Source organism: Fusarium keratoplasticum, chromosome 1 (genome assembly GCF_025433545.1).
Source record: "Fusarium keratoplasticum isolate Fu6.1 chromosome 1, whole genome shotgun sequence".
Taxonomy (NCBI): Eukaryota; Fungi; Ascomycota; class Sordariomycetes; order Hypocreales; family Nectriaceae; genus Fusarium; species Fusarium keratoplasticum.
In genome coordinates, this window is record NC_070529.1 from 90,159 (window position 1) to 112,917 (window position 22,759).

General features: G+C 51.2%; 8 protein-coding genes across 8 annotated transcripts; 3 read left to right on the plus strand and 5 right to left on the minus strand.

Moving 5' to 3' along the window:
* Positions 1–532: 532 nt before the first annotated feature.
* NCS57_00002000 (uncharacterized protein) lies at positions 533–2,161 on the minus strand (the record flags this gene model as incomplete). The annotated part of the gene is made up of 3 exons (XM_053050113.1): positions 533–970; positions 1,024–1,533; positions 1,586–2,161. The coding sequence occupies 3 exons, from the start codon at positions 2,159–2,161 to the stop codon at positions 533–535; spliced, it is 1,524 nt and encodes a 507-aa protein (XP_052918628.1).
* A 3,150-nt stretch (positions 2,162–5,311) lies between these two features.
* Positions 5,312–7,479, plus strand: NCS57_00002100 (FAD-binding-3 domain-containing protein; the record flags this gene model as incomplete). The annotated part of the gene is made up of 4 exons (XM_053050114.1): positions 5,312–5,613; positions 5,946–6,036; positions 6,095–6,783; positions 6,888–7,479. 4 exons carry the CDS (start codon positions 5,312–5,314, stop codon positions 7,477–7,479), a joined length of 1,674 nt encoding a protein of 557 aa, XP_052918629.1.
* A 669-nt stretch (positions 7,480–8,148) lies between these two features.
* Positions 8,149–10,315, minus strand: NCS57_00002200 (uncharacterized protein; the record flags this gene model as incomplete). Its single annotated transcript, XM_053050115.1, has 2 exons — positions 8,149–9,464; positions 9,526–10,315. 2 exons carry the CDS (start codon positions 10,313–10,315, stop codon positions 8,149–8,151), a joined length of 2,106 nt encoding a protein of 701 aa, XP_052918630.1.
* A 320-nt stretch (positions 10,316–10,635) lies between these two features.
* Positions 10,636–13,071, plus strand: NCS57_00002300 (Zn(2)-C6 fungal-type domain-containing protein; the record flags this gene model as incomplete). The annotated part of the gene is made up of 4 exons (XM_053050116.1): positions 10,636–10,783; positions 10,832–10,912; positions 10,967–11,547; positions 11,599–13,071. 4 exons carry the CDS (start codon positions 10,636–10,638, stop codon positions 13,069–13,071), a joined length of 2,283 nt encoding a protein of 760 aa, XP_052918631.1.
* Positions 13,072–13,953: 882 nt separating this feature from the next.
* Positions 13,954–14,871, plus strand: NCS57_00002400 (NmrA domain-containing protein; the record flags this gene model as incomplete). Its single annotated transcript, XM_053050117.1, has 1 exon — positions 13,954–14,871. The coding sequence occupies one exon, from the start codon at positions 13,954–13,956 to the stop codon at positions 14,869–14,871; it is 918 nt and encodes a 305-aa protein (XP_052918632.1).
* A 507-nt stretch (positions 14,872–15,378) lies between these two features.
* On the minus strand, positions 15,379–16,942 carry NCS57_00002500 (uncharacterized protein; the record flags this gene model as incomplete). Its single annotated transcript, XM_053050118.1, has 3 exons — positions 15,379–16,551; positions 16,609–16,743; positions 16,799–16,942. The coding sequence occupies 3 exons, from the start codon at positions 16,940–16,942 to the stop codon at positions 15,379–15,381; spliced, it is 1,452 nt and encodes a 483-aa protein (XP_052918633.1).
* Positions 16,943–17,873: 931 nt separating this feature from the next.
* On the minus strand, positions 17,874–20,308 carry NCS57_00002600 (HET domain-containing protein; the record flags this gene model as incomplete). Its single annotated transcript, XM_053050119.1, has 2 exons — positions 17,874–19,489; positions 19,546–20,308. The coding sequence occupies 2 exons, from the start codon at positions 20,306–20,308 to the stop codon at positions 17,874–17,876; spliced, it is 2,379 nt and encodes a 792-aa protein (XP_052918634.1).
* An 843-nt stretch (positions 20,309–21,151) lies between these two features.
* NCS57_00002700 (uncharacterized protein) lies at positions 21,152–22,717 on the minus strand (the record flags this gene model as incomplete). The annotated part of the gene is made up of 1 exon (XM_053050120.1): positions 21,152–22,717. The coding sequence occupies one exon, from the start codon at positions 22,715–22,717 to the stop codon at positions 21,152–21,154; it is 1,566 nt and encodes a 521-aa protein (XP_052918635.1).
* Between the last annotated feature and the right edge of the window lie 42 nt (positions 22,718–22,759).

Genomic DNA, 22,759 nt, shown 5'->3' on the forward strand with positions numbered 1-22,759 from the left:
GTTTCGAACTGGGTTTGAGTAACAGGTTGTTTCCGGAACTTTGACGATCCTGGGTGGACGGACCGCCCATGGGTCTTGGCACGGCCCGAACTAACCGACAGGACCTTCTCTGCACTTGTCTGTAAAAAGTTTTGCTGCTTTTGTTCCCCAGGTCTGAATGGTGAGCTGCTGCGCAGTCAGGAGCTAGCCGAGTGCCCAATGATACGACTTGGCTAGGTTTCAAGCTACGTCTGGGTTTGCGGCCTGAGTCTGTGAGAGTTGTTCCCCTCATGGGGCTTATCACCACCTTTTAAGTCTCTTGTTCTTCTCTATCATTCGTTCATTGGTCTAGTCGATTGATTTCGGGTATCCAATCGCCATCTTGTGATGTGATAGCTACCCACAGCATCCTTCTCAAATTTCTAAGAAGCCAGTCGGAAAACGCTGCCACTTGTGGCCGATGCTACTATGCAATCGGGCACTACTCAATCTCGGGATCAACAATGCCCGATAGATCTTTGCAATAACCTTAACCTCTACGATTAAGCAACTACTAGACCCTACTTGACTTTCTTGCTGCCACCATGCAGTCCATGTCGCCCTGCTTCGCAAACCAAAAGTTGGATACGCTCCATGGCTCCTCGGGATGAACAAGCTCAAAGTCAAAATGCCTCAAAATCTCGGGGAGCAGCTTTGACATCTCCATCAACGAGATATTCTTTCCCAGACAGACACGTGACCCGGTGCCGAATTGGACCATGTGCCGATCCATCTCCTTGGCCTTCTCCTCATTCTCCAGCCACCGCTCCGGTCTGAAGACCTCGGCGTCGTCCCCGAAGATCGACGTGTTCCGGTGAATCACGTATGGATTAATGCCGACCTCGGTCCCCGCTGGGATATCGACCGAGCCGATTTGGAGGCCCGAATCTGGAACGTAGCGAGGGAGACTCCATTGGACTGATGGGTGCACTCTCATGGCCTCCTTCATAACCTGCAAGACATTAGTCACAAAAGACTTGATGCAGTAAAATTGAAGAAGCCTACTGCCTGAAGATATGGCATTTTACAGGCTTCGCCAAACGTCACCGGATCGCTGACTTTCCCCTCAGCGCTGAACGTGTCGACCTCATCTTGAAGCCGATGATATGCCCGCGGATTCTTGAGAAGGAAGTAAATAATGGCCCGCAGGCTGATGGCCGTCGTATCACTTCCAGCAGCGACGTTGGCAAAGCAGCTGCGCCAGATGGTGGACTCGTCACGTCCCATCTTTTGCAGCCTGGAGACGAAGTCAACCTGGCCTTGGGCGCCACGCTCCAGTCGGTCCTGGATTTGACTGCCCACAAATTCGTTGAAGACACCTATCCCGGGAGGGTATGCAAGGCCGACTTTTGACAGCAGCGTGTTGACAAGGTAGTAGAGCGGCCAGAACTCGGGCATGACTGTAAAGAGTGCGCCGTGGATGAGATAGCGTTCGAGTTTTGAGATGCAGCCTTGAACGTCTTTGCCCTCTTGCATGAACCCGAAAGGCCTCGAGAAGGTGATTTGCCCAATGACCTGGCGTTGGAGTTAGATGGAGCACTACTCATGGGATTCGTTGTTCACTGACATCAAAGGCATAGAACTGCAGCCACTTTGCAATATCAAGAGGCTTGCCCTGGCCAGCTAGGCCCCGAAACTGATCGCACATGGTTTCCACACACTTATCCACCATGGGCTCCAACTCGACTAGAGAAGTCATGCTGTATGCAGAAGCAATCTCCCGGCGGTGGTGGGCATGACGCGCAACATTCGGGTCGGTAAACAGATCATCGTTATCCTTGGTGCCGAACGGGATGTAGAACTTAGTCTTGCGGAAGTTTGAGGAGTGGCCGTAGATGGTTTTGATAGCAGAAGGATCAGATATCAGCACCTCGTTGGGGCTGATTCGCACAACCGGTCCGTATCGAGCGTGCAGTTGCATCTGCACCTTTTCCAATTGGCCGTGGGCGACGCAGTTGAGTTTCCAGAGTCTGGTGAAGCCTGCCAGGAAGGGACCTGGTACATGGCGAAGTCGAGGTAGATACTTGTTGCTGACGAGGTGGAGCAATAGAACGGAGATGCTAAAGAGAACTGCATGGCTGATCGTGACATGAGCCAGGGCCGAGCGAAGCTGTTCGATTGTATTGGAGCGAAAGGTGGTCATGGCTTCGGAGGTTGGAGATCATGCGGCGATGTTGTTGTGATGTTTCCACCAAAGTGGAGATCTCGGGAGCATCTATAGAACTACAAGATCCGGTAATTCCAGATCAAATCCGAGAAATCGGAATTGTTGACACGGAACAGACTCCGGGCATGCTGTGATGAGTCCATTTCACTCGTGATTGGCCTGCTTTGAGAGTCTATCAAGCGGGATCAGCCACCCCCGCAATCTTACCCTTTTTAATAGCCAATCCTCCTGCAGCCTTAGAACCTGTACCCCAATCATACACTACGCCCTTAAGTGAGCATGCCTCGCAGTGGTGAACGGCTGTTTGATGTCAGCCTGACAGCCACTCTGGGAAGGGTGGAGACTCGGAGGGTTCCACCTTGCTGACAAGACACCTCGGGTCAAGCGGATGGAATAAATGATAGTCCAACCTTTACAGAATCATCTAGAAAACACGAGACAATTCTCTCATTGGCACCAGGTTTGCAATACAGCCTCTTAAGCTTGCATTAGGGTGGTTCTCATCAAAACAGCAAAGTCCCAATTACCTCAACTCCTACCGCTTGTCGAGACATTGGTTCGCAACAAGCAAAAGTGACGGTCAACTTCTACTCTGAGCGAGCGTCATTGGCGTCTTGGCGTGCCAACAAAACTCATATCTCAAGACGCTTCAGACTGAAATTATCTCATGGACCAAGTATACACACCAAGCGACACCAAACTCAAGAAGAAGATATTATTAGCCCAAGATGCCGGGGCTCAAAACATATGGTTTATCGAGTGCCACGATTCAGATCTCTTTCCCGAGGATAATTCTTGCACCTGTAATCTCACTAGGCTCGCTAATCAACAATCACAGGCGGCGGCCAACCGTCGGATCACGGGATCCCAACTAACCTTGATGATTCCAGCCATAAACCCATCCAAGTCAGCTCCAAACACATGGTACGATAATCCCGTCAACCCCCATAGACGTCTTAACGCCTGTTTTACTGCTGCAAAGGCAGTTGTAACAGAGACGAACTTTACAAACAGTGCGACTGGGGAGAAAGGTACGAGGTGTGATCAAGAGTGATCAGGAGCCGATCGACAGATAGGATAGCTAGATTTTGATTGAGTATTGGTGGTTCTGACGCTTCAACATGGGCCGATGGCGTCGGGTAATCATTCACCTTGCATTATTGCCGGCGGTATTGGATTGAAGCCCCGTAACGAAGCATATTCATGGGCCGGGACCATAGGGCCCGTCAGATCTCCGCCAACGGCGATGCCAATAAGTAGCTCCGAAGGAGCCGGCGAGCGAGCGAGCGAGCGAGCGACGAATGAAAAGTGTTGTAATGCTGTCAGCGGCAACAACTCCGCAGAGAAATGCAGCATGTCACGGCTGAAGGCCAGGTGGGGAAGTTCGGCAGATGCTGAGAGGTGGGAATCTCTTGCAAGACTGCGACTATTCAAGCATTATCCCGGAAGTTCTTACCTACTGCAGTGTGTATTCACCCGATGCTCAAGCCAGCCGTCATTTGGACGAATGGGTGACGTGTTATCCCGAGGCCACATCAGCATGTGTGCGGGAATTTTCATCGTGTTCCGCACTAAGAAACTCTATATTTGGTATGTCCTCACATCGCCTTCATCTATTCATTTAATTGTCAAATTGCAACTGGCATGGGACCGGCGATATGATTCATGGGCCAGGGTCTTGCTCGTGATACCTACACTGCCCCCTGAATCACATTGAAAGCAAAGTTGGTATTCGATACGTAACTAAATACCAAATCAACTGGCGGTCAGTATAGGGACGGCCCGTCCCACGTTTTGCATCAGATACCGTATCGACTCAATACATTCGGGCTGCTAGCCTCTCTTCTACAATGCCCGATTGGCCATCCTATAGTTATGGTCTCTAACGATAGAATCTAGCTAGTATGGCTAATAAGAGAGCTTTGACAAGGGCACTCAGACCCATTGTCCGGTCTAGACGTGTTGAGTCGATACTGTATCCCCTTGAGATGCATGAGGTGCGTTTTGCGTACGCTGGACCCGATCAAAATGGCTCAAATGCACGGTACTTGATTTCCCACCTGCTTTGGCCTATAATAAAATTCACGGGTAACCTTCATGTTACAGCAACTTCTGAGGGGAGTCACAGTTCCCATTTTGTACCGATGGACAAGTGGAGAGCCACACCACCCACAAATACACAAAGCGCAACTTTTGCTGCCGGACTCGCCATATTAGTGGATCAAAGAAGAGTCAACAGCTTCTATGGACGGGTACAAAGCAGAGACTGATTGCACTGAAGTTCAGGTAGCTCAACCGACGGAACATGGGCGATCAGTCGCTGACAGAAGAGGCATGGACAGGCTTTGGACCCGGTACAAGAGGATATTAACCAAGAAGCAAGCTTTTCCTCAGCCTTAGAACTAGGCAAATGTAGTATTGTAAGTAAACGACATAATTTACCGAATTCGCTCAAGATTACTGACATAGAGATTGTATCGCTGCAAGCTAATAGCCACTTTAAAGATCCAACTGGTTGAATCTCGAGTCATGTCAGATATCGAGGCAGTTAAACACGCGGTGTCGGAAACTCCGACAACGGAGGGGCTGGATCTAAGTAAGATAGGGATTAGGACGGGCATGGGAGTCCTCTTATTGACTGCCAAATGATCTCTCCGATGCGCACGAGCCCGTATGTCGCGGCACATGAGATGCTGAAACGTCTCTCAGTATACCTAGTCCTTATAGGTCACACGTAATGCTATTCCCGAGAAGCAAGACACTCTTGGTCAGTGGTAGCGGTGATTTGGTTTTCTCGGAGTTTCGTTATCACTGAGAAAGCTCGATCTCAGTAGTGGGGCTTGCTGCAGGTCTGTGTTGATACACGGTACCTTCATGCATTGATGTGACATTCTTTCCGTATAGGGAGCTCATCTGAGGGCAAGACAGAGCCCGGATTATGCGAATACCCCGAGTCCGTGATCGAGCCTTCAAACAGGGTCAAGCCTTGAAAACAAGTTGAACCAAGGAGTATCAAACTAATGGAGCGCACATTACAAAAGGGGGCCATTTCCCGGCTCTGAAGTAGTCAACTTACACACACTTCCATCCAAATTGGCTCTTTCCCCATCATTATTACAATCTACCATGAACAAACCTCAGCAGGCCGTCCTTATCGTGGGCGGCAGTGTCGCCGGCCTCACCCTCGCCAATATGCTCGAGAAGTTTGGCGTGGACTACATTGTGTTGGAAGCATACGATGAGATCGCACCACATGTTGGCGCGAGTATTGGCCTTTTGTCGAATGGGCTGAGAATTCTTGACCAGTTGGGATGTGCGGATCAAGTCATATCGTTGATCGACAGGCCTATGCGAGATTCATACCTTCGCAACCCGGATGGGTCGCTAATCAAGCACTATAGTGGGATTCGTGAGGGTGAAGTCGAAAGGTATAACTGACTGCCCAGTACGACTGTTTCGCTGACCAACATTTCTTTCATCCAGCGGTACCCTGCCATTATCGATGCATGTTTGGCATCTCGCGTCCTATTGAAGCGCTCCTAGGAGGGATACACTATGTGCACAATCACAACTTTTCCTATCTAGTCCTCACGGGGCCGGGTGGAAGGGTCTACTAGTTCCTCTTTGTCAAGTTGCCTGTTCTGCTTTACGGCAATGACAGCCCGAGATACACCAAAGATGATGAAGCTCGGCTTGCGGAAGAGCACGCACTTGATCAAGTCACGATGACTGTTCAATTTGGCCACATCTATGAAGCCAGGACAAGCTCTGCACTAACTCCACTCCACGAGCATGTATTTCAGCAGTGGCACTTTGGCCGCATCATGACGATTGGCGACGCGGCCCACAAGGTAGGACGCCTAATTCCAACGCTCACGTTGTATTGTTCTAACCATCGTCACCGTTAAGTTCCATCCGTTGACTGGACACGGAGGCAATGCTGCCATTGAAACGGCTGCTGCTCTGGTGAATCATTTGCATTCCAAGAGGAATCTGAACTGGAGCGACTCGGAGATAAACGCTGCCTTTAGCGCTGCGCAAAATGACCGTCATGATCGCGTGTCATGGCTCGTCGCAGATGCTCACGAGTACCAGCAGAGGCATGCCTTGGCGACGCCTCTGTGGAGGGTAGTGGCGCGGATACTACCTCTCTTCATCAATGGCGACGCCGCCTTTCATGTCTCAGGGCAAAAGTATGTCGGTGCCAGCCGACTGGACGGTCTTTCAGTCGTGAAGCGACAACACGCAGTCCCATATGACGATGAGCTTCCCATGAAGCCTCTGCGCCCGACCTGGCTTTTAACTGGCCTTGGAGTGATGACGCAGGGAATATTGTATCAACTATCCAAGAAACTATTGCTGTCCTTGCAAGTTCCTACCACAATTGAGGGCGCTCCCCTAAGAGATCACTACACTGGCATAGGATCGGTGGACAAGATTCTGACGGTTCTCGTCTCTGTCTTCGGTGTTCCTCTCGCAGGACACAACAAGGCCAGACTGGTCCAATTGGTGTCTTTCACCCCCCTACTGTTGTCAACCACCCTCGACTGGACCATGGAAGCTTATCGACCTGGTGCCAAAGGACTCCAAACCTCCCTGTAAGTCACGAATCAAGTATTCAGGAGGCCTAAGAACTAGCTCCTTGTGCCACCAGGCCTGTATAAATGACGATGAACAACCAGCTAACCTCGCTATTAACCAGGCCAACTCTATTTGGGACCGTGTATCAGTTACTGGGCGTTGGTCAGATCTCGCCACTGTATCATTTGATCTCTGTACTCGAGCACGCTTTCAGGGGGCCCTTGGGCACAGTTATTGGTTATCCAGTTCCCAAGGAAGTTGCTGACGCTGCGATTCCTGGCCTAGGCTTTGGCTACATCCTCCCTACTGCCCTCATGTTGTGGCCATTCGAGAACAAGGATAGCTGGCAGAAGTTTGTCGCCTTATGGCAGCCGTTCCCCATTTATGTTGGTGTCCTTGTTGCAGGGCTTTCGACTGTCTTCCGTAGGCAGAAAACCACGGCGGCAGTGAGCGGGCTCAAGATGAAACAGAGCCAAGCCAGTGAGAGACCGAGCAAGCAAGCCAAGGCCACACAGTCGACTCTCAAACTGGTTTACGCGGGTGGAGCGGCAACAACCGCGCTTGTCCATCTCTGGGCGGTGTATCGCATTCTTTCCAGCTCCGAGCTGAGTTTCTCTGCGGTATTTGGGAATCCTAGCTCCCAGCTCTCTGGGAGTCATGCTTCCACTCCAAAAGACGATGTTCTTCTTTTCTTCCAGAGAGACATGCCTTGAACGCCGCTTCCGTCCTCGCTCATAACTTCTTTCGCATTCTTCATCTGCGGAGCTTGGGGTATGTCACCACTAAGCAGGCGGTGGCGGCTTCTCTTGTTACAGTGGTTGCGCAACCGGTTGTTAGACCAGCTGCTACCCATGTCGGTTTCCTGGGCTGGAGGGAGGACGTCTTTACGAAGGTTCAGAGACGGATCAGTGCTTGCAACTAGAGCAATGCGTGTATATGTATGTAGTGAGACGAAGTTCGAGTCGCCCAGAAGAAAGAAGGGCTCTTTGTACATAGGTAATATATAAATATTTATCTCAACTACCCCCATCTCCACGCATCAACTCAGCATCAACCAACAATCGCATCATAGGTGACCGCGTTAGTCTTGATAGAACTGCCCAGGCGGCGGATGTCGGTTCCATTAGCAAGCCCCTCGAGGACGAAGCTGTCGTTGTGAGTTCGTCGACAGCCAAGCCTAAGACTCGTACACTCTGGGTGGCATGGCACTCCACGTATCAAACTTTTGTTTCAAAATCCAGGCAATGCCCCAAATACATGATCACTATGAAGTTACGTATAGATAAACTTGTGTATAAAGGCTCTCGGCGGACTAGATTCAGCCTAGTTGGCAAGCCCCAACTCACCTACCGACAATTCGTCATGCTAACATGAAGCCTAAACTATGAAATCTGGATAGTATTGCCGCTCCCAGTGCCTATGTTGAGTTGAACAGTAGGCCGCTTCTCCCACATCTTCTTCATCTCGCCGCGATCCACGCTATGACTTGATACCCCAAACACACCAGTTGCGAAGATTATTGATTCTGTCGCTGTTTCCGGGTCATTCAGCGTAGCAGACCTGACGTTGTATCTAACGGAGGGAATGAAAGTCCTCTGTGTGATCAAGTTGGTGTTCGGGTCGGCTTCGATCAGCAACGATTCGCCTTTTTGCTTGGTTTCAACCGCAGGTCCAATGGCAGCTACATCGGGTGTGATGTGCACAGCGCCGCTGGATCCAGCATGGGACATCATCAGAATGCTCGATGAGTCGGAAAAGCAGCCATTCGTCACGTCGCCAGGGGCATCTTTGGGTACATGATACCCGGTGGCGGACAGGGCAGATAATGCGAAAGAGGCATCAACCAGTTGGATTCCCTCTGAACAAGGAACAGTGCTCAAGCAATCGAGGCCCGTTACTTTGTGCGACCGAATATGCCACCCCGGAAAGTGCGGAGTCAACGGGACAAGAATGGTCTCAATCTCCACGCCGAGTTGTTTGAAGGGCTTCCAGACACTGGATATTGCAGGGACCTTGTGTAAGTCTCCATGAGAGCGAACGAAAGCAGTTTGAAGTCTGACATCGAAGGGCTGCCACCGAACTTTCCACGTCTCTCCATCATCCAAGCTGATGGAAAGTGTACTGTCTGGCGCCAGTTGGTGTAGTTCTGGGCCTGAGGGCACACTGAATCCGAATGCGGAGGAGTAGGCGAGCTTGCCGTACTTGGCTTCTCTGGCCTTGAATTTCCTGGTCGTCATTTGTCCTGATGATAGGAGGTAGTGGTGTTCACGAGAATTGCAGAGAATGTGATGAGCAGGCCAGATAGCCTGAAGAGTGTTTGGATGCCCAACTTGAGGCTGTTTGCTCAGACTCAACTTTGCCATGGGATGGGGCTCCTCTTCGCAGGTCCAGAAAGGGTGGCCTTCAGGCAAGCCAAGAACGATGAAACTCTTCAAACACCAATACACGGACTGTCTTGAGTTGTAGTCCTCGCACAAATACATATTGGGATAAGTATACCCAATGGTCATGGTACCATCAGAATTGAAAATCTCTGGCTTCTTTGACCACCATCGTAGGTGCCGCATAAGCATGCCCTTGATGGAACCTAGGCTTCCCACGGGACTAGGGAGCTGGACGTCGACGAGAGCGAGGGCTGCCCAGAAAGCTCCGAATGCGAATCGGTAGGTCAAACTCCGGCCAAATGGTATAGCGGCGCCTTGTCTCAGGTCAGATATTCAGATCAAGCTTAGGAAGATAGCAACGGGAGGGTTGAATACCATTGACATCAAAGTACCTCCAATATTGGGAAGCAAACTCGGCTGCTTGTTGTCGATATCTCTGGACCCTTTCTTCATCCCTTTTAGCAAACCGAATGTAGAGCAATTGCGCAAACTGGATGGCGAAACTTCCGGAATAGTAATCTGCTTGTTTTCTCTCGTCCCCCCAGACGCCATCAGAGGACCAGCCTTGGCCGAGGTAGAATTCATCAAGCAATGCAAAGTCTTCATCCACCATGTGCGTCACCTCGTGTCTTGGTACTCCAAGGGTCTCGACCAGCGCTAGATTGACGAAAACTCGAAACCACCGCCAGTTGTTACGCGGCATAGAATGATTGTTGATTTGCTGCAACCATTTTGTGAGGTTGAGCTTCGACTCTCGTCCCAAAAGACGCATCATGGCCTCTGGAATGATCAGCAGCGCAAACGCAATCGACTCCATCTCAACCATGCGTTGGTCAGAAGGCCCGACATCACCCCAATACTCAGAGCTAGAAGGATCTACACCAGCTTGGATACCCTGAATCCAGCTGTGAGCCTCACCGATGCCGGGGCCTCCATCATCGGATTCGTTTTCTACAAGGCCTTGAATAGCCCACAGGGGGCGGGCGAACCCCTCGAGTTGGGCGGCAACATCGTCGAAAGCCGGAGCTGTAGAAGGAAACAACTTGACACGGGCTCTAGCTGGAGATCTGTATGGCCCAAGCGGATGTATGAGGGCGATGGCAGCTCGAACAAGGTCGGAACGCTCCCGGAATGGGTTATCAGTGAAGCCAACAAGCCCGGTCATGGCAGTACAATGTGGGGAAGCCGAGAAGGATACTTGGAAGAGTAGCAAAGAATGAGTTTATCGCTCTAAGGTGGCAAAGGATTCATCAAAAATAATCATGAAGCACGCATGAAGTCATTCGGGGCTCGGACTATCTCTGTCCGAGTTACTATTGAGAGCGAAGAGGGTTGCGGGGGTTCGGCACCTCGGGGCAATTCAAGCGGACGACGGATAAATGGACCCGGTGCCCCCTCAAGTCCTTTATCGTTCCTCCGAAACAACATGACAAACGTTCACTGACCTTGAACCACGTGGATATCCGCTTATCTTACGAAAGACCAATGGATAATGACGGGCCAAACGCCTCCACTCGCACTGACGAGCACACCGGAGGAGGCCCGGATACGAGCCTCGCCTGCAACTGCTGCCGGAAACGCAAGCTTCGATGCTCGAGGGAGGCTCCAACCTGCGAGAACTGTCGCAAAACAGGTAGGTCATCGGCCTCTTTCCGGGTCTCACGGTGTCTGACGCGCCCAGGGTATGAATGTGTTTACGAGTCGAAGCGTGCCAAGCCCGGGATGAAGACCGGGGCAATCGAGAACCTACACAGAAGGCTTGGTAAATATTGCGTGATGCACGGGATCACTAACTTAAGCTAACAGATAGGACTAGACGTATTGGAACGGTCTGTCTCGAGGCAACAGGAAGCTCTCAACAACCTGCAATCTGAAGCGGATTCTGGCGGTGACACAAGTTCTCATCAGGGACAGACCGCAACTGGCCACAGCATTCTGTTGTCCCTCGCTCAAGAGATATGCAAGCTCAGCGGGCAATCACCAAAGTCCCCGTCGGTGCCGGAAGGTAGCGATGTCTCTCGCAAGCGACGTCGAATCAGCAGTGATGTTGGACATCAACATGTTGATAGACACAATGCCCCGTCTCTACCCGATAATAGCGTCTTGGAACAGATCATCAGTGCCTACTTCACCCACATACATCCATGGATCCCGATGATTCATGAGGCTCGATTTCGCAGACGAATCCAAGATGATACAGGGAAAGACACTTTGCATCTGGTCCTGCAGGCAATGGTTCTCGTCGCATCACGATATGTCTCGAGCAAGGTCGTCGCGGATATGGCAATGACATTCGCCGGGGACCAAGAAGACTTCAGGGACTGGATTGTGGCCAAAGCTACAAAGAGCATGTCAGTTGAGAACCTGCAAGCACTTATTATTATCTGCTTCAACGATGCAAGTGCGCATTCCTTAGCTGCTCCACTCGACATACTGACCTCGCCCCAGATCGGCAATGGTGAAGCATCCCAAGCATGGTCCCTCGTCGGCGCCTTGACCCGAATCGTTGAGTACCTGCAATTGACAATCGAGGACGATGAAGTTGATCGATCCTCCTTTTCGCAGCCCTATATCTCCTTGCCTTCCCCACAGGGTTGGACCGAGGCTGAAGAGCGAAGGAGGGTGTTTTGGTGCGTCTTCAACTTGGACCGCTTCTGCTCTGTGACAACGGGTTGGAACACTAGTCTCACCTCTGACGATGTCAATCGTCGTCTGCCATGCGATGGAATAACCTGGAGAAAGGAAGATCCCGTTTCTACCCCTTACTTTGGCATCTGGGATAAATCTGCCGGACGCATCGGAAACCCCATCGCGTTCCTCCCAGCGCATCCCATCCCACCGCAGGCTGGTGCAGACGATGAGGGTCGCACCCCATCTGAGGCAGGAACATCACCAGGAGCAGCATCTGCCGTCGACATGACAACCGTGGGCGCCTTTGCCTACTGCATCGAGGCCACAGAGTCTTTGAGCAGAGTTACGAGCTATTTCCTCCAGCAGAGGGTTAACACCAAAGACCAGAAGGACCTGAGCAGCTGGCTGACACGGTTCAAGGAGCTCGATGTCCGCTTGGTGCACTGGAAGATGCTGCTCCCGAGGAAGTGGAAGGTCAACATTACGCAGCAACCGTCGAGGATGGATCCGAATCTGACCCTGGCCCATGTCACACACAACGCATCCATGATTCTCCTTCACCAGCCTATCGCCTTTCCTCCGCTGAATTGGCCTTTCCGAACCAGGTTGCCGAGTCTCTGCAGCGTCGATACATGCCAGGCGGCTGCGGTCGAGATTGCGACTATCACGGATCATTACCTCAACAACTTGGCCGAGATGGGGCCTCTCAATAATCAATTCGCCTTTTGCGTGTATATTGCTGCCAGAGTCCTCCTTCTATACTGGCGTTATAGCTCGATCGATAGCCTGTCGCCCGAGTTCTGGCTATTGATCCAGAGCCTAGAGGCCATGTCAAAACGATGGGCGGGACTTGTTAGTCCTCAAGACAATTTGGCTTCCAAGTATTCCGCAACCCTTATTCAGCTACATGCTCAGTGCACCCAGGATGAATCATTCGCGATCAGCATTCCAGCATATACGACCGAAGTAAAGCATTCAAAGGAACCTCAACAGACCCCATCTCGAGGCCTGGATAGGCGCCAATGGTTGCGGAATGGGGCTCCAAATGTTCCAAGTCCACAGTTGCGGACTACTTATAGCGCTACAGAGCTGGGGTCTCAGTACACGCCGGTCAACATTTCCTCCAATGCTATTTCTCTAGGCCATTCCACTGAGCCGTATAGCGGCGGCTCGGGCAGCGGCGGGGAGCTAGGGATGATATCACAGATGCTGTTTGATGCACAATTTGCCGACATGGACCGAGTGATTAGCTTCGACGACGGCATGTTTGAAGGGGGCGGTGACATGTGACGGGAGAGCAATCCTATTCAACGGGGTCTCTATTTGCCTAGCTAACGCGGCAATTTGACAGAGGAGTCTTCGTCTTATCTAAAAAACCTTTCACTACGTAACCTTTGGATCTCGATAACCTATACTCCCTTTTCTTATTAATGCGAATGACACTTCTTAAGAGAAATCACTCTTATCATTATCGTCAATGGCAACTTCAAAAGAACCCGCCAGCCAGAAAACTTTTTCCGCTCACTAATCAGTTTACAAATTATCAAAGAAGCTCCTTATAGGAACAGGCGGAGAGTAAGCACGGGAAGCTTACAAATTATGTGAAGGCATGCATTCCTATAGTTACACCAACGTAGGTTTGTTGCCTGGTAGACGTACAGTGGCTTGCTTCCAACGGCCCATTGATGAGAAATGCTCCATTCTTGTCGGCTGAGTGTAGGGTGGCACCGAGGTGTCCTTTCCTCAGGAATGGGGAACCGGGCCAATCGAAAGTGGTTTCGTAGGCGGGGGCCCAAAGATAAAGCGGCGGGGTTATGAAATTAATCCGACTGCATAAATTCTGGATGATATGATTATGAGCAACCATATTGTTTAGTGAACACCACTGCACGCTGCCGCCGCAGCGGTTACCTTGGATGAGTAACGTGCATCTACGACATTCTGGCACTTGGAGGAATGCCTTGCTGCATGCTGTCAGCATGATAACTCGACTGAGCCATCAGAATTTCACCCCATTGACTGACAAAATACATCAGCAATCCGAACTGAGAGGCAAATATATAGACCCCAGAGAATTGCGAGAAAGACACAAGATCAACATCTGTTACTACCTCACACCTCATTATTCACGCAATCTACTCGATACCAATTCGCATATCTTTTTCCTGCACAATGGCTTCCCCTTTTAAAAATATCCTGATCATTGGAGCCACAGGCTCTATTGGTTCTGTTGTTCTCGAAGCCCTCGTCAAGGAACCCACTTTCGTTGTTACTGCTCTGCAGCGATCCTCGTCCGAGGGGAAACTCCCTTCCGGTCTCAAGACCATCACCATTGATGATTCCTACCCCTCTGATGCCCTAGTTGGCGCTTTCTCTGGGCACGATGCCATCATAAACTGCATGACGTCGCTTGCCGTTGGCGAACAACTTCGATTCATCGATGCGGCCGTTACGGCCAAAGTCAGACGTTATGTTTCCTCTGAGTATGGCCTCAACAACAACAAGCCTGAAGCCAGAGCGCTCAACTCGGTCTTTCGTGAGAAGGGCGAGATCCAGGATTACCTTCGCTCCAAGGAATCGACTGGCCTCGAATGGATGGCCATTGCTTGCGGCATGTGGCTCAAGTGGAGTGCACAGCACGACTTTCTGGGAATGCATATCAAGGAGAAGAAGTTTGTGGTCTGGGACGATGGCGAGGGTTGGTTCAGTACCACAACTGAGGAGAATACGGCTCTTGCCCTAGTGAATGCCCTAGCAAAGAAATGGGACGAGACAAAGAACCAGGTGGTATGGCTCAGCGACTTTGCCATCACACAAAACATGTTGCTTGCGGCTATTGAGCGTATCAGCGGTCAGGAATACACCACTGAAAAGATCGATACTCTCCGCTTCATAGAGGAAAAGCAGGCGGCCGTGGCTTCTGGAGACCCATACGCCGTATATGCCCTGATCGAGACTGGTTTTGTCACCGGCAAGTTCGGAGGTCATCTGGAGAAAGAGGGACCGACCATGAATGAGCTTTTGGGACTGCCAAAGAAGTCCCTAGATGAAGTTGTGAGAGCGGCTCTGAAGGCTGTTCAGGGAGCCTAATAGCGTAGCTTGGTTACTCAATTCCTCTATCTTCTGAAGAGAGTTAGGATAGATTTAACCTCTCACTGGAATCTACTTATAGACAATCAATCTACACTCTACTAGAACACCCCCAAGTCACAAGATCAAGCCTCAGTAAGCGCACTCAGCGGGTCAACACTGGGAAAAAGTGAGGGTGGAATAATACACTTTGAGACGTGTCTAGGCACAGTTTCAGGTGACGCCTATGGGTTGGCAAAGACTAACTTGTGATGAAGGTCTTCTGGCTCAGTTATCCCATCAAGGGCCGGGCTTCAACGACCTATATCCAAAAACACAATGCTTGTGATGAAGACTGCCTTAACTGCCTAGCATAGTGATGCTTAGATGTTGGGCAGTTAGCAAAAATCAATCCCACTCCTGTGAGTTATCTGGGTAGGACCTATAAGTAACTACTACCACCTAAGCTAAACTACCTGCGTTACATGGGTCCTCCCCCCCCTTGCTAGGACATGCTTCTTAGGTACACTACTTGGAAAAGAGCTTCCCCGTCAGCTTTACAACAAATGCACCACGTTCAATGGTGTTGATAAAGATGTAACCCGACTTAAAGAAGGCGTAAGAGGACCATGTTCCAACAAAAGCGACCGCACCACCGCCGGGCAAGTCGTCATCCTCGGGATAAATGTCAAACCAAGCGGCTTCGTACACACCAGCTCCGGTCGGATCCTCTGGGATAGAACGGCCATCAAGGACACGCAGACCAGCACCGTAGTGCGACTGGTAGATGAAGTTGTCAATGACATACTGGTTGTGATCGATGGACTTGGTGGGATGCTTGAAGAAGCCCGTTTGCTTGGGGTTCTCCAGGTCTCTAATGTCCCAAATGAACGTCACTGGGAAGCCATCACCACCAGGGCCGTTCCCGTTCTGCTCATCGAGCTCATCGTCTAGAACCAGGAACTCTTGGTTCTGGGTGTCCAGGACCCAACCTTGGTGGGTATAGGAGGCACCCTCATAAGAGATGCGAGAGATGATGTTGGTGACGTTGGCCTTGTCAGTAACGTCATAAATGGTGAGGGTGTCCTCGTTGTAGCCGTAGCAAATATCACGACCCTGGTAACGCTCGTCGGGTCCACGGTAGACAAGGCACTGAGCATCGTGCACGTAGCCATCGCCCTTCGCACACCCAAGCGACTCTGGGTTGGCTGGGTCGGTGAGATCAAAGAAGTTGAGACCCGACAAGCAGTTAGGGTCGGTTCTGGGCTGAGCGCCCACAGCGACACCATACTTGAGCTCCTCGTTGACCACAACATTGTGAGCACGACCAAGAGGTAGGAGCGCGCTGAAGTGGCTAGTGAGGTCCTTCTTGGCGTCGAAGATGACCGGCTTGGCCGGGTCAATATCAAGAAGCTTCTCAAGGTCAAAGATCTGAACGCCATGACCAACGGCCTCGGATCCGATAACGACATAGTTCTTGTATGTGCGGATCTCGCGCCACTGAGATGGCTCAGAGTACTGAGGCAGACGGCCAAGGTAGATGAGCTTGCCCTTCTTGTCGATTTCCGCAAAGGCGGTACCATCATACTGGCCAATGGCAACGAACTCGCGGCCATCATCAGAGGTCCAACCCCATGAAGAAGAGCCACGTCCTCCCGTGCTACCAAGAGCAGCATGGCTCAGGAATGAGTGGAGATCAGCCTAGGGTATAGTCAGGATGTTTGGCCTCGATGCACGAAGACACGAGTCTCAACTCACATTGTGGCATGCAAAGGTGTTGTTGCGATCACCCTTGATAGCCTCGGCAAAGCCGTCAACGCAGCGTGCGTAGCCTAGCTTTGGGTATTGTTCGCTTTGGAAAGCTCCAGCCTCTTCCTGGCGAGCCCACTCCTCCTGGATACGATGTTAGATGTCGATGATCGGTGTCAAAGGCGGGGATATAACATACATTCTTGAGGGCCATGAGGTTGTTGTGCACAACTCCCGAGTCATAGAGTCTTGCTGCCTTGGCCTCATCTGGCTTGATCTCCTTTGCGCTGGAGAGCGAGATCAGGGTAGCCAAGGCCCCTAGACCAACCGCAGCACGAACCATCTTGAGATTTGAAAAGATAGATGAGCGGGAGGAGATATGAGATGCGGGTGGCTGTTGAGGAGCTGAGATGTCGATGCACCAGAGGCGATTGGCCCTTTTTATCTCCTTCGGCCTCCTCGGAATTGGTACCCTGATGGATATTAACTCGTCCATTGCCTCATCATTGCCCAGCTTGTCCTTCTGGACTGGATACGAATCATTGCTCCGAGTCTTGTGATCGGCAAGCCACGGCGGTGTATCCTAGCCCTCTACCATTAATGCAAAGCTCCAATCATGGTTAACGGAGGGTTGCAATTGACTTTGGCAAGAGGAATTTTTGATCTTGGCAAGATTGACGAATCTCCCTTGCCAGCCGGAGACTTCCCAGATATAGAAGGTGTCCTAGTCTCAGTCACTGGGCCATGCACACTAGGCAACGGATACGACGCCACATTAGGCAGGTTTGCAAGAAGATGGTAGGCCACGCATGAAAGACGGCCAAGACTACGACCCAAATATTCCGGACCAAGAAGAGCTCCACATTGCGTGATTGGACGGACACTCTATCCTCAGAGCCAAAGAAATGTCGTAATTGCTTGGCTGTTACAGGACACCCCAAGAAAGAGTGGCACGGGGGGTTACAAGGATGGCAGGTAAGCTTATCAACTAGCCTCGGTACTTCTGATTAATCTTATCTTCAGTCGAAAGCCAAGATGCAACGCTCAAGTAAAATGATAGAGGTGAGTGGAGCAGCCAATGGGGGTTGCGTTACATATGTGTCCGTCAATATGGTAATGATCAACGGTTGTTCAATTAATGGAAGGTCATTCGGCCTGCTCGTGATTAACAATCTGTCTGGCCTACCCGAATCTTGATTTGATAATGAAATTCCATCACAGATTCCACGTGTATCCTTGACTGTATCCATGACGCTCCCGCTACACCATCCATATTAAACAATATCAATAAGACGTCGCTCAGACGTCCCAAAAATAGCAGGGTGCAGCCCGTCAACCATTCCAATGCGCTCCCAGGCCCTTTCTTGCCGTAGTGAGCCACCCAAGAAAAGCACCTGAGCTCTCAATCTCATATTGCCAACCAGGAGGCAGAGGCAATTGGCGGTCCATGACGTCTCCGGAGGCTTCTCACTGTGAGGAAGCCGAACTACAGTCCTGACATTCTGTCCCGAGACGTTTATGTTCCCTGGCTTCAAGTGAACGTCGGGGTGCATGGGAAACGGCTGCCCATTGTTGTAAACCCTCAGAACCTCGTAATGGTGCTTCACCTCTCTCTCACCCGTCGGGTTGTCTTCTGACTCGTAGATCTCAACGCGGCAACTCAGCTCAACCGAAATGGCATGGCCGGCGACCCGAATCAAGCCCGAGGCCGCGTTGACGCTTCGAATCTCCATGTCATAAATCATCGGGTCGTTTGCCTCGAGGCCGCCCAAGCCTCTGGCAGAAACGTACGAGATGGGTCCATCAACGCTGGCCCAGCTCCAGCTAGGTGCGTAGTTGCCCGGGTTCGTGCGGCACATGAGTTTTCCGCTCTTTTCTGATACTTTTGACTGCCACCCCAGACTCTCCACGAGCGTGTTGGCCCACATTCCCCAGAGAGGAGACCATCCCTGGCTCTGTGATATGCGCTTCATAACTGAGTCCATCGCTGGGAGCCGATCAGACTGGCGAGTGATGTCTCTGCTCATGTACTCCTCCACCAGGGAAGTCCAAGAAGTGTGTGAGATGTTGTTCAGCTGCGCAGACCAAGAATGACCTTTAACATCCGGGGCAAATCCTTCCCAAATGGAATGCTGGTTACATTCAAACTTGAGCGCTGACGGAGTATAGAAAACCATGCGTCCAGATAGTAGTCGTTCTTGCCAGATCCACGCCCTAGTAGAAATTTTACCATAGTCGCCGCCTTTATCTTCAGTGCCCAGAGGATGTGTTCGGCGTCGAGCCCCAAGCTTCAAGGACCCGATCCCGTCAATGTTAAGGTTGAGATTGAACGCTTGCCCCTTCATGTCTCTCGGAAACAAGATTCGGTCGTTTTCAGAGCCCGCCGAGGCCGCCGCAATAGTCAAAGTGGCGTTGCCATAGATCTGGTGCATCTTGGCTGCCTGACGCTTGAAGTCCTCATCTTGGCCCTGAATGATGCATAGCCTGTCGATCCAGACATACTCTATTCCAAGTGATCGGGAGCAGCTAACAACATCTTGAAAAAGCGGCGGCAGGTCCTGGAACCGTATGCCGGCTTTCTTCGCTTCTAAAGTTGATGCATTCGTGAGATAGGTACTGGGGCTGGTAGGGCCCCAACAGTAGCTAACCGCAATGTACTTGGCGCGGATGTCCGTGGGTTCCACGAGTTGTATGCGTGTGGAGTTGTTGGCTTCAATCCAGATGATGCGGTCAGGAAGCAGAGGAAGAGGACCATCTCCTCCACATTTGTGATTCTTCATACAGTTAGTGACCTGCTTATTGATGAACTCGAAGCATCTTGGGTCCCCTGAATGTTCTGGTATCGGAGATGCGGCACCCATGTGCTCCACAAGCGGTGCTACGACAACATCTAGTTACGATCCACGGTTAGCTCTGCCTAGCTTCTATAAATGGACAACGACGTACCGCCAACGGTAGTCTCACTGGGGTTGATAACAGACCGATATATCTCGACGTCAATGGCTGGTTTGGAAAAGTCGTCAACTGTGATGATGAAGTTCATGGCCTGTCCCTCCGGTAGGTCGACACCGAAGCTGTTCAGCATCTCTTCCCTCCCCATCCTCACTGTAGACGTCCCACCAAACGCCAGATGGACGATTACCGGTAGGCCACTAGCCAAGTAAATATACATATAGGACTTCTCAGTTTCCCATGTAGGGTTCGCTGTTCCGAGTGCCGTTCGAATCATGGTGCAGTATAAGCAGCCGCGCTGGGACGATTCGACCAGGTCTTCTGACTTTTCTACTGTGATCTTTGAAACTGGAGTCTCGGCGGGAATATTGTACTCAGCCCTGGCCCATGAGCGATGAGTCTCGCTGGTGTCTACGTCCGGAGGGGCTCGGTATGGGTCCAAGTTGCAGCATATCAGGCAAGGCCCAGGTGACTGAAGTTCGACCATATTTCGTGCCTCCTCCGCAGACATGCTTGATGCTGGTGACGCCATGAGCTTCATGAGTTCCTGGAGATTGGGGGCTACTGAGCTTGTAACCCTTAAACTCCCCAAGCCCCTTGAGGCGGTCGACTGTCGCTCTGCATTCCGATTCTGCGCTTGCGGTGTCGAGGGAGTCTGACTCCGGGTTTGCTGAGTTGCTGACGTTCCAACATACCCTTCCTTTTTCTCTTCCTTTTTCCCTTCCTTCTTTCCTTTGAGTTTTCGGAAAAGCTTCATCTCTGTTGCTGATGTAGTGACTTGGCGAAAGTTGAATGTTGATCCCCACTGAGGGGCGTGAGGGGATGCCTGTCGTCTTGGTGTTTATCGGCATCTGCTGATCAATCGGCAAGGATCGACAGTTACATTCGTGGCTGTGCCCCCCTTCATCCCCAGACTACCACCCTCCATTAACTTTGCCACGAATCACGCGAGTCGCAGCTTGGAGTTCCTCCAATGGTAGACTTCTCATGCAAGCGTCCGTGGCGTCCATAGCAGCCGGGCGTCACAGGGCTGATGCCTTGACCACAGACAATCAGTCGATGGGCTGAGTCCTGCTAGAATCAGCCTTAGGCAAAGTGCACAAGGCTCACTTCAACGGTCGATTCAGGGGTCTAGGGGTGTGTTGGGCATCCAAAACGTCAAGCTTACGCATTATACAGGCCCATGTTTTCTGCAGGCCAGCCAAGTTTAAGACATGCTTCTGTAATAGAGACCCTGCAAGCTCGACATGTTTACACCACCATGTGGGCTCCCCGTGATTGCAGATAGTACTAACCCTAGGACTAAACCTGAGCGATTTTCAGCAAGGCGCATTCCAGGTTTAAGGGCAGAATTGACAAATTTATGTTTGCCACATGCAAACTTGAGCGTTACAGCAGGGCACTCTCCCCCTGGGCACCAAGAGTAGCAAATTCTATACACCATCGATGCAGAGTAGCCCTTGAAGCAGGTCACACACCTGCCTCATATCGCAGAGATACAAGAGGCTTGTTCAGATCAAATAGCCATTCACTTTTGATTACTATCAAGCTCTAACCGAGTTTCATCACTCTACTCTCTAGACGCTTCCTTGATAAAACATCATTTATATCTTTGATCAAAATCAATTTCCCCGACGTCCTCCTTCTTCGCGCTTGTCCCAACCAAAGCTTCTCCCATCGGGTCGAAGCCTTTCGATCCCCACCACAGTTTGCGTTCATCAACGCTGATATCGCTGGGCCCCCAATCGTCTACCAAGTCAGCCAAGGTTTGTAAATGTCCGTATGCAGCTGGTTGCGGACCACCTGTTCGCCAACGAGTAAGCCACTCCTCAAATGCAACCAGTAGTAGTGACAACCCCGTCAGTGCGAAGAGCGGTATTGGATTGAATACGACCCTACTCGTACTCTGTTGAATCTGAAACTTGATGCCCTGTGATGTCAATAACCAGCTCGATACAGGCTTGTAAAGCAGCAGTGAAAGCCATAGCCAGCTCTTGACAGCGGACTTCGGTGCTCCAGCAGCTACCACCGCTCCTCGGCCTGGACCACGTCTCGCAGCGGCCTCCCGCCAAGCAGCCTCGTCTCGAGCCACTGTTACAAGCAACTCGGCACCATGAAGAGCCATGACAAAGAATGCCTGGGGCACTATTGCAAATAGAAAGGTGCAAAAAAGCCACAGTGGATAAAGATTTGCGCCATGAATCCCGCCTTCAAAATACAAGTCAGTGGTGCCGGTCTCGTCGGCGAAGAAGGCATATGTTGGCACGCCGTTAGGATTGAGTTTGCGAATAAGCACGAGAATGACGATGGCCAAGATGGCACAGAGCACAACAACCCCATACTGAAAATAAACGATGTAGCGAGTAGCGGGGTATACGGTATTCATTGCGCACTGCCGTCGTCGGGGGCTGGCGGGTTGGCTGAGCAGATAACGGTCATCGACAGCAAGCATGCCGCGTCCAGGGTGGTGGCCAATAATGCCATGATTGAGGCAAGCGAGTGTCGTATTGAGAGGGCTAGGGCTCCAGGTGAGGATAGTGTTGGAGTTGTCCCAGAGACACATCGTTGACACGATCGAGAGACTCAACAGGCCAATGCCGAGCATCAAGAGTGCTATTCCATTGACGAGAATGCTGGATCTGCTTCCGATCAAAACTTGCGACGCAGCTGTGTAGCAAATGATCAGGCATGCTGCCGAGACGAAGTTGACGGATCGGGTGTTTGCCCGGCTGGATTCGGCACTCGTAAAAAGACGGAGATTTGAGTTGAACTCGAGGCGGCCCTCGCGATAAAGGGCCCATCGCAATGAAACGGCGTGGATATAGCTGACAGCTTCGGTGCAGCCTGCTATGAGGAGGTTGAAAACGAGGGGGAGAAATTCTCCGATAAGACCAACGCCGGCCACGCCCTGAGCGAGACGGTCTGGGAGGAAAGCTGCTATGAGGCCGCCCTCGGCAGCCAGGAGCCAGATCGAGCATGCGATAGCAGAAATCGAGATGAAATACGATGCCCACAGGGCGACTTGGCAGTACCGCTTTGTTGATATGGCTTCATCGAAATGCGGAAGTCCTGGGTCTGCTATCACGCCATCCTCGACAAGCTGGGAGGATCGGGATCCTGGCTGTGGATCAAGGAGAATGGAAATTACTGGGCTATAGTCTCTCATAGGCAATCAAGTTAAAGAAATGGGCTTGGTGCCGGAATAGTG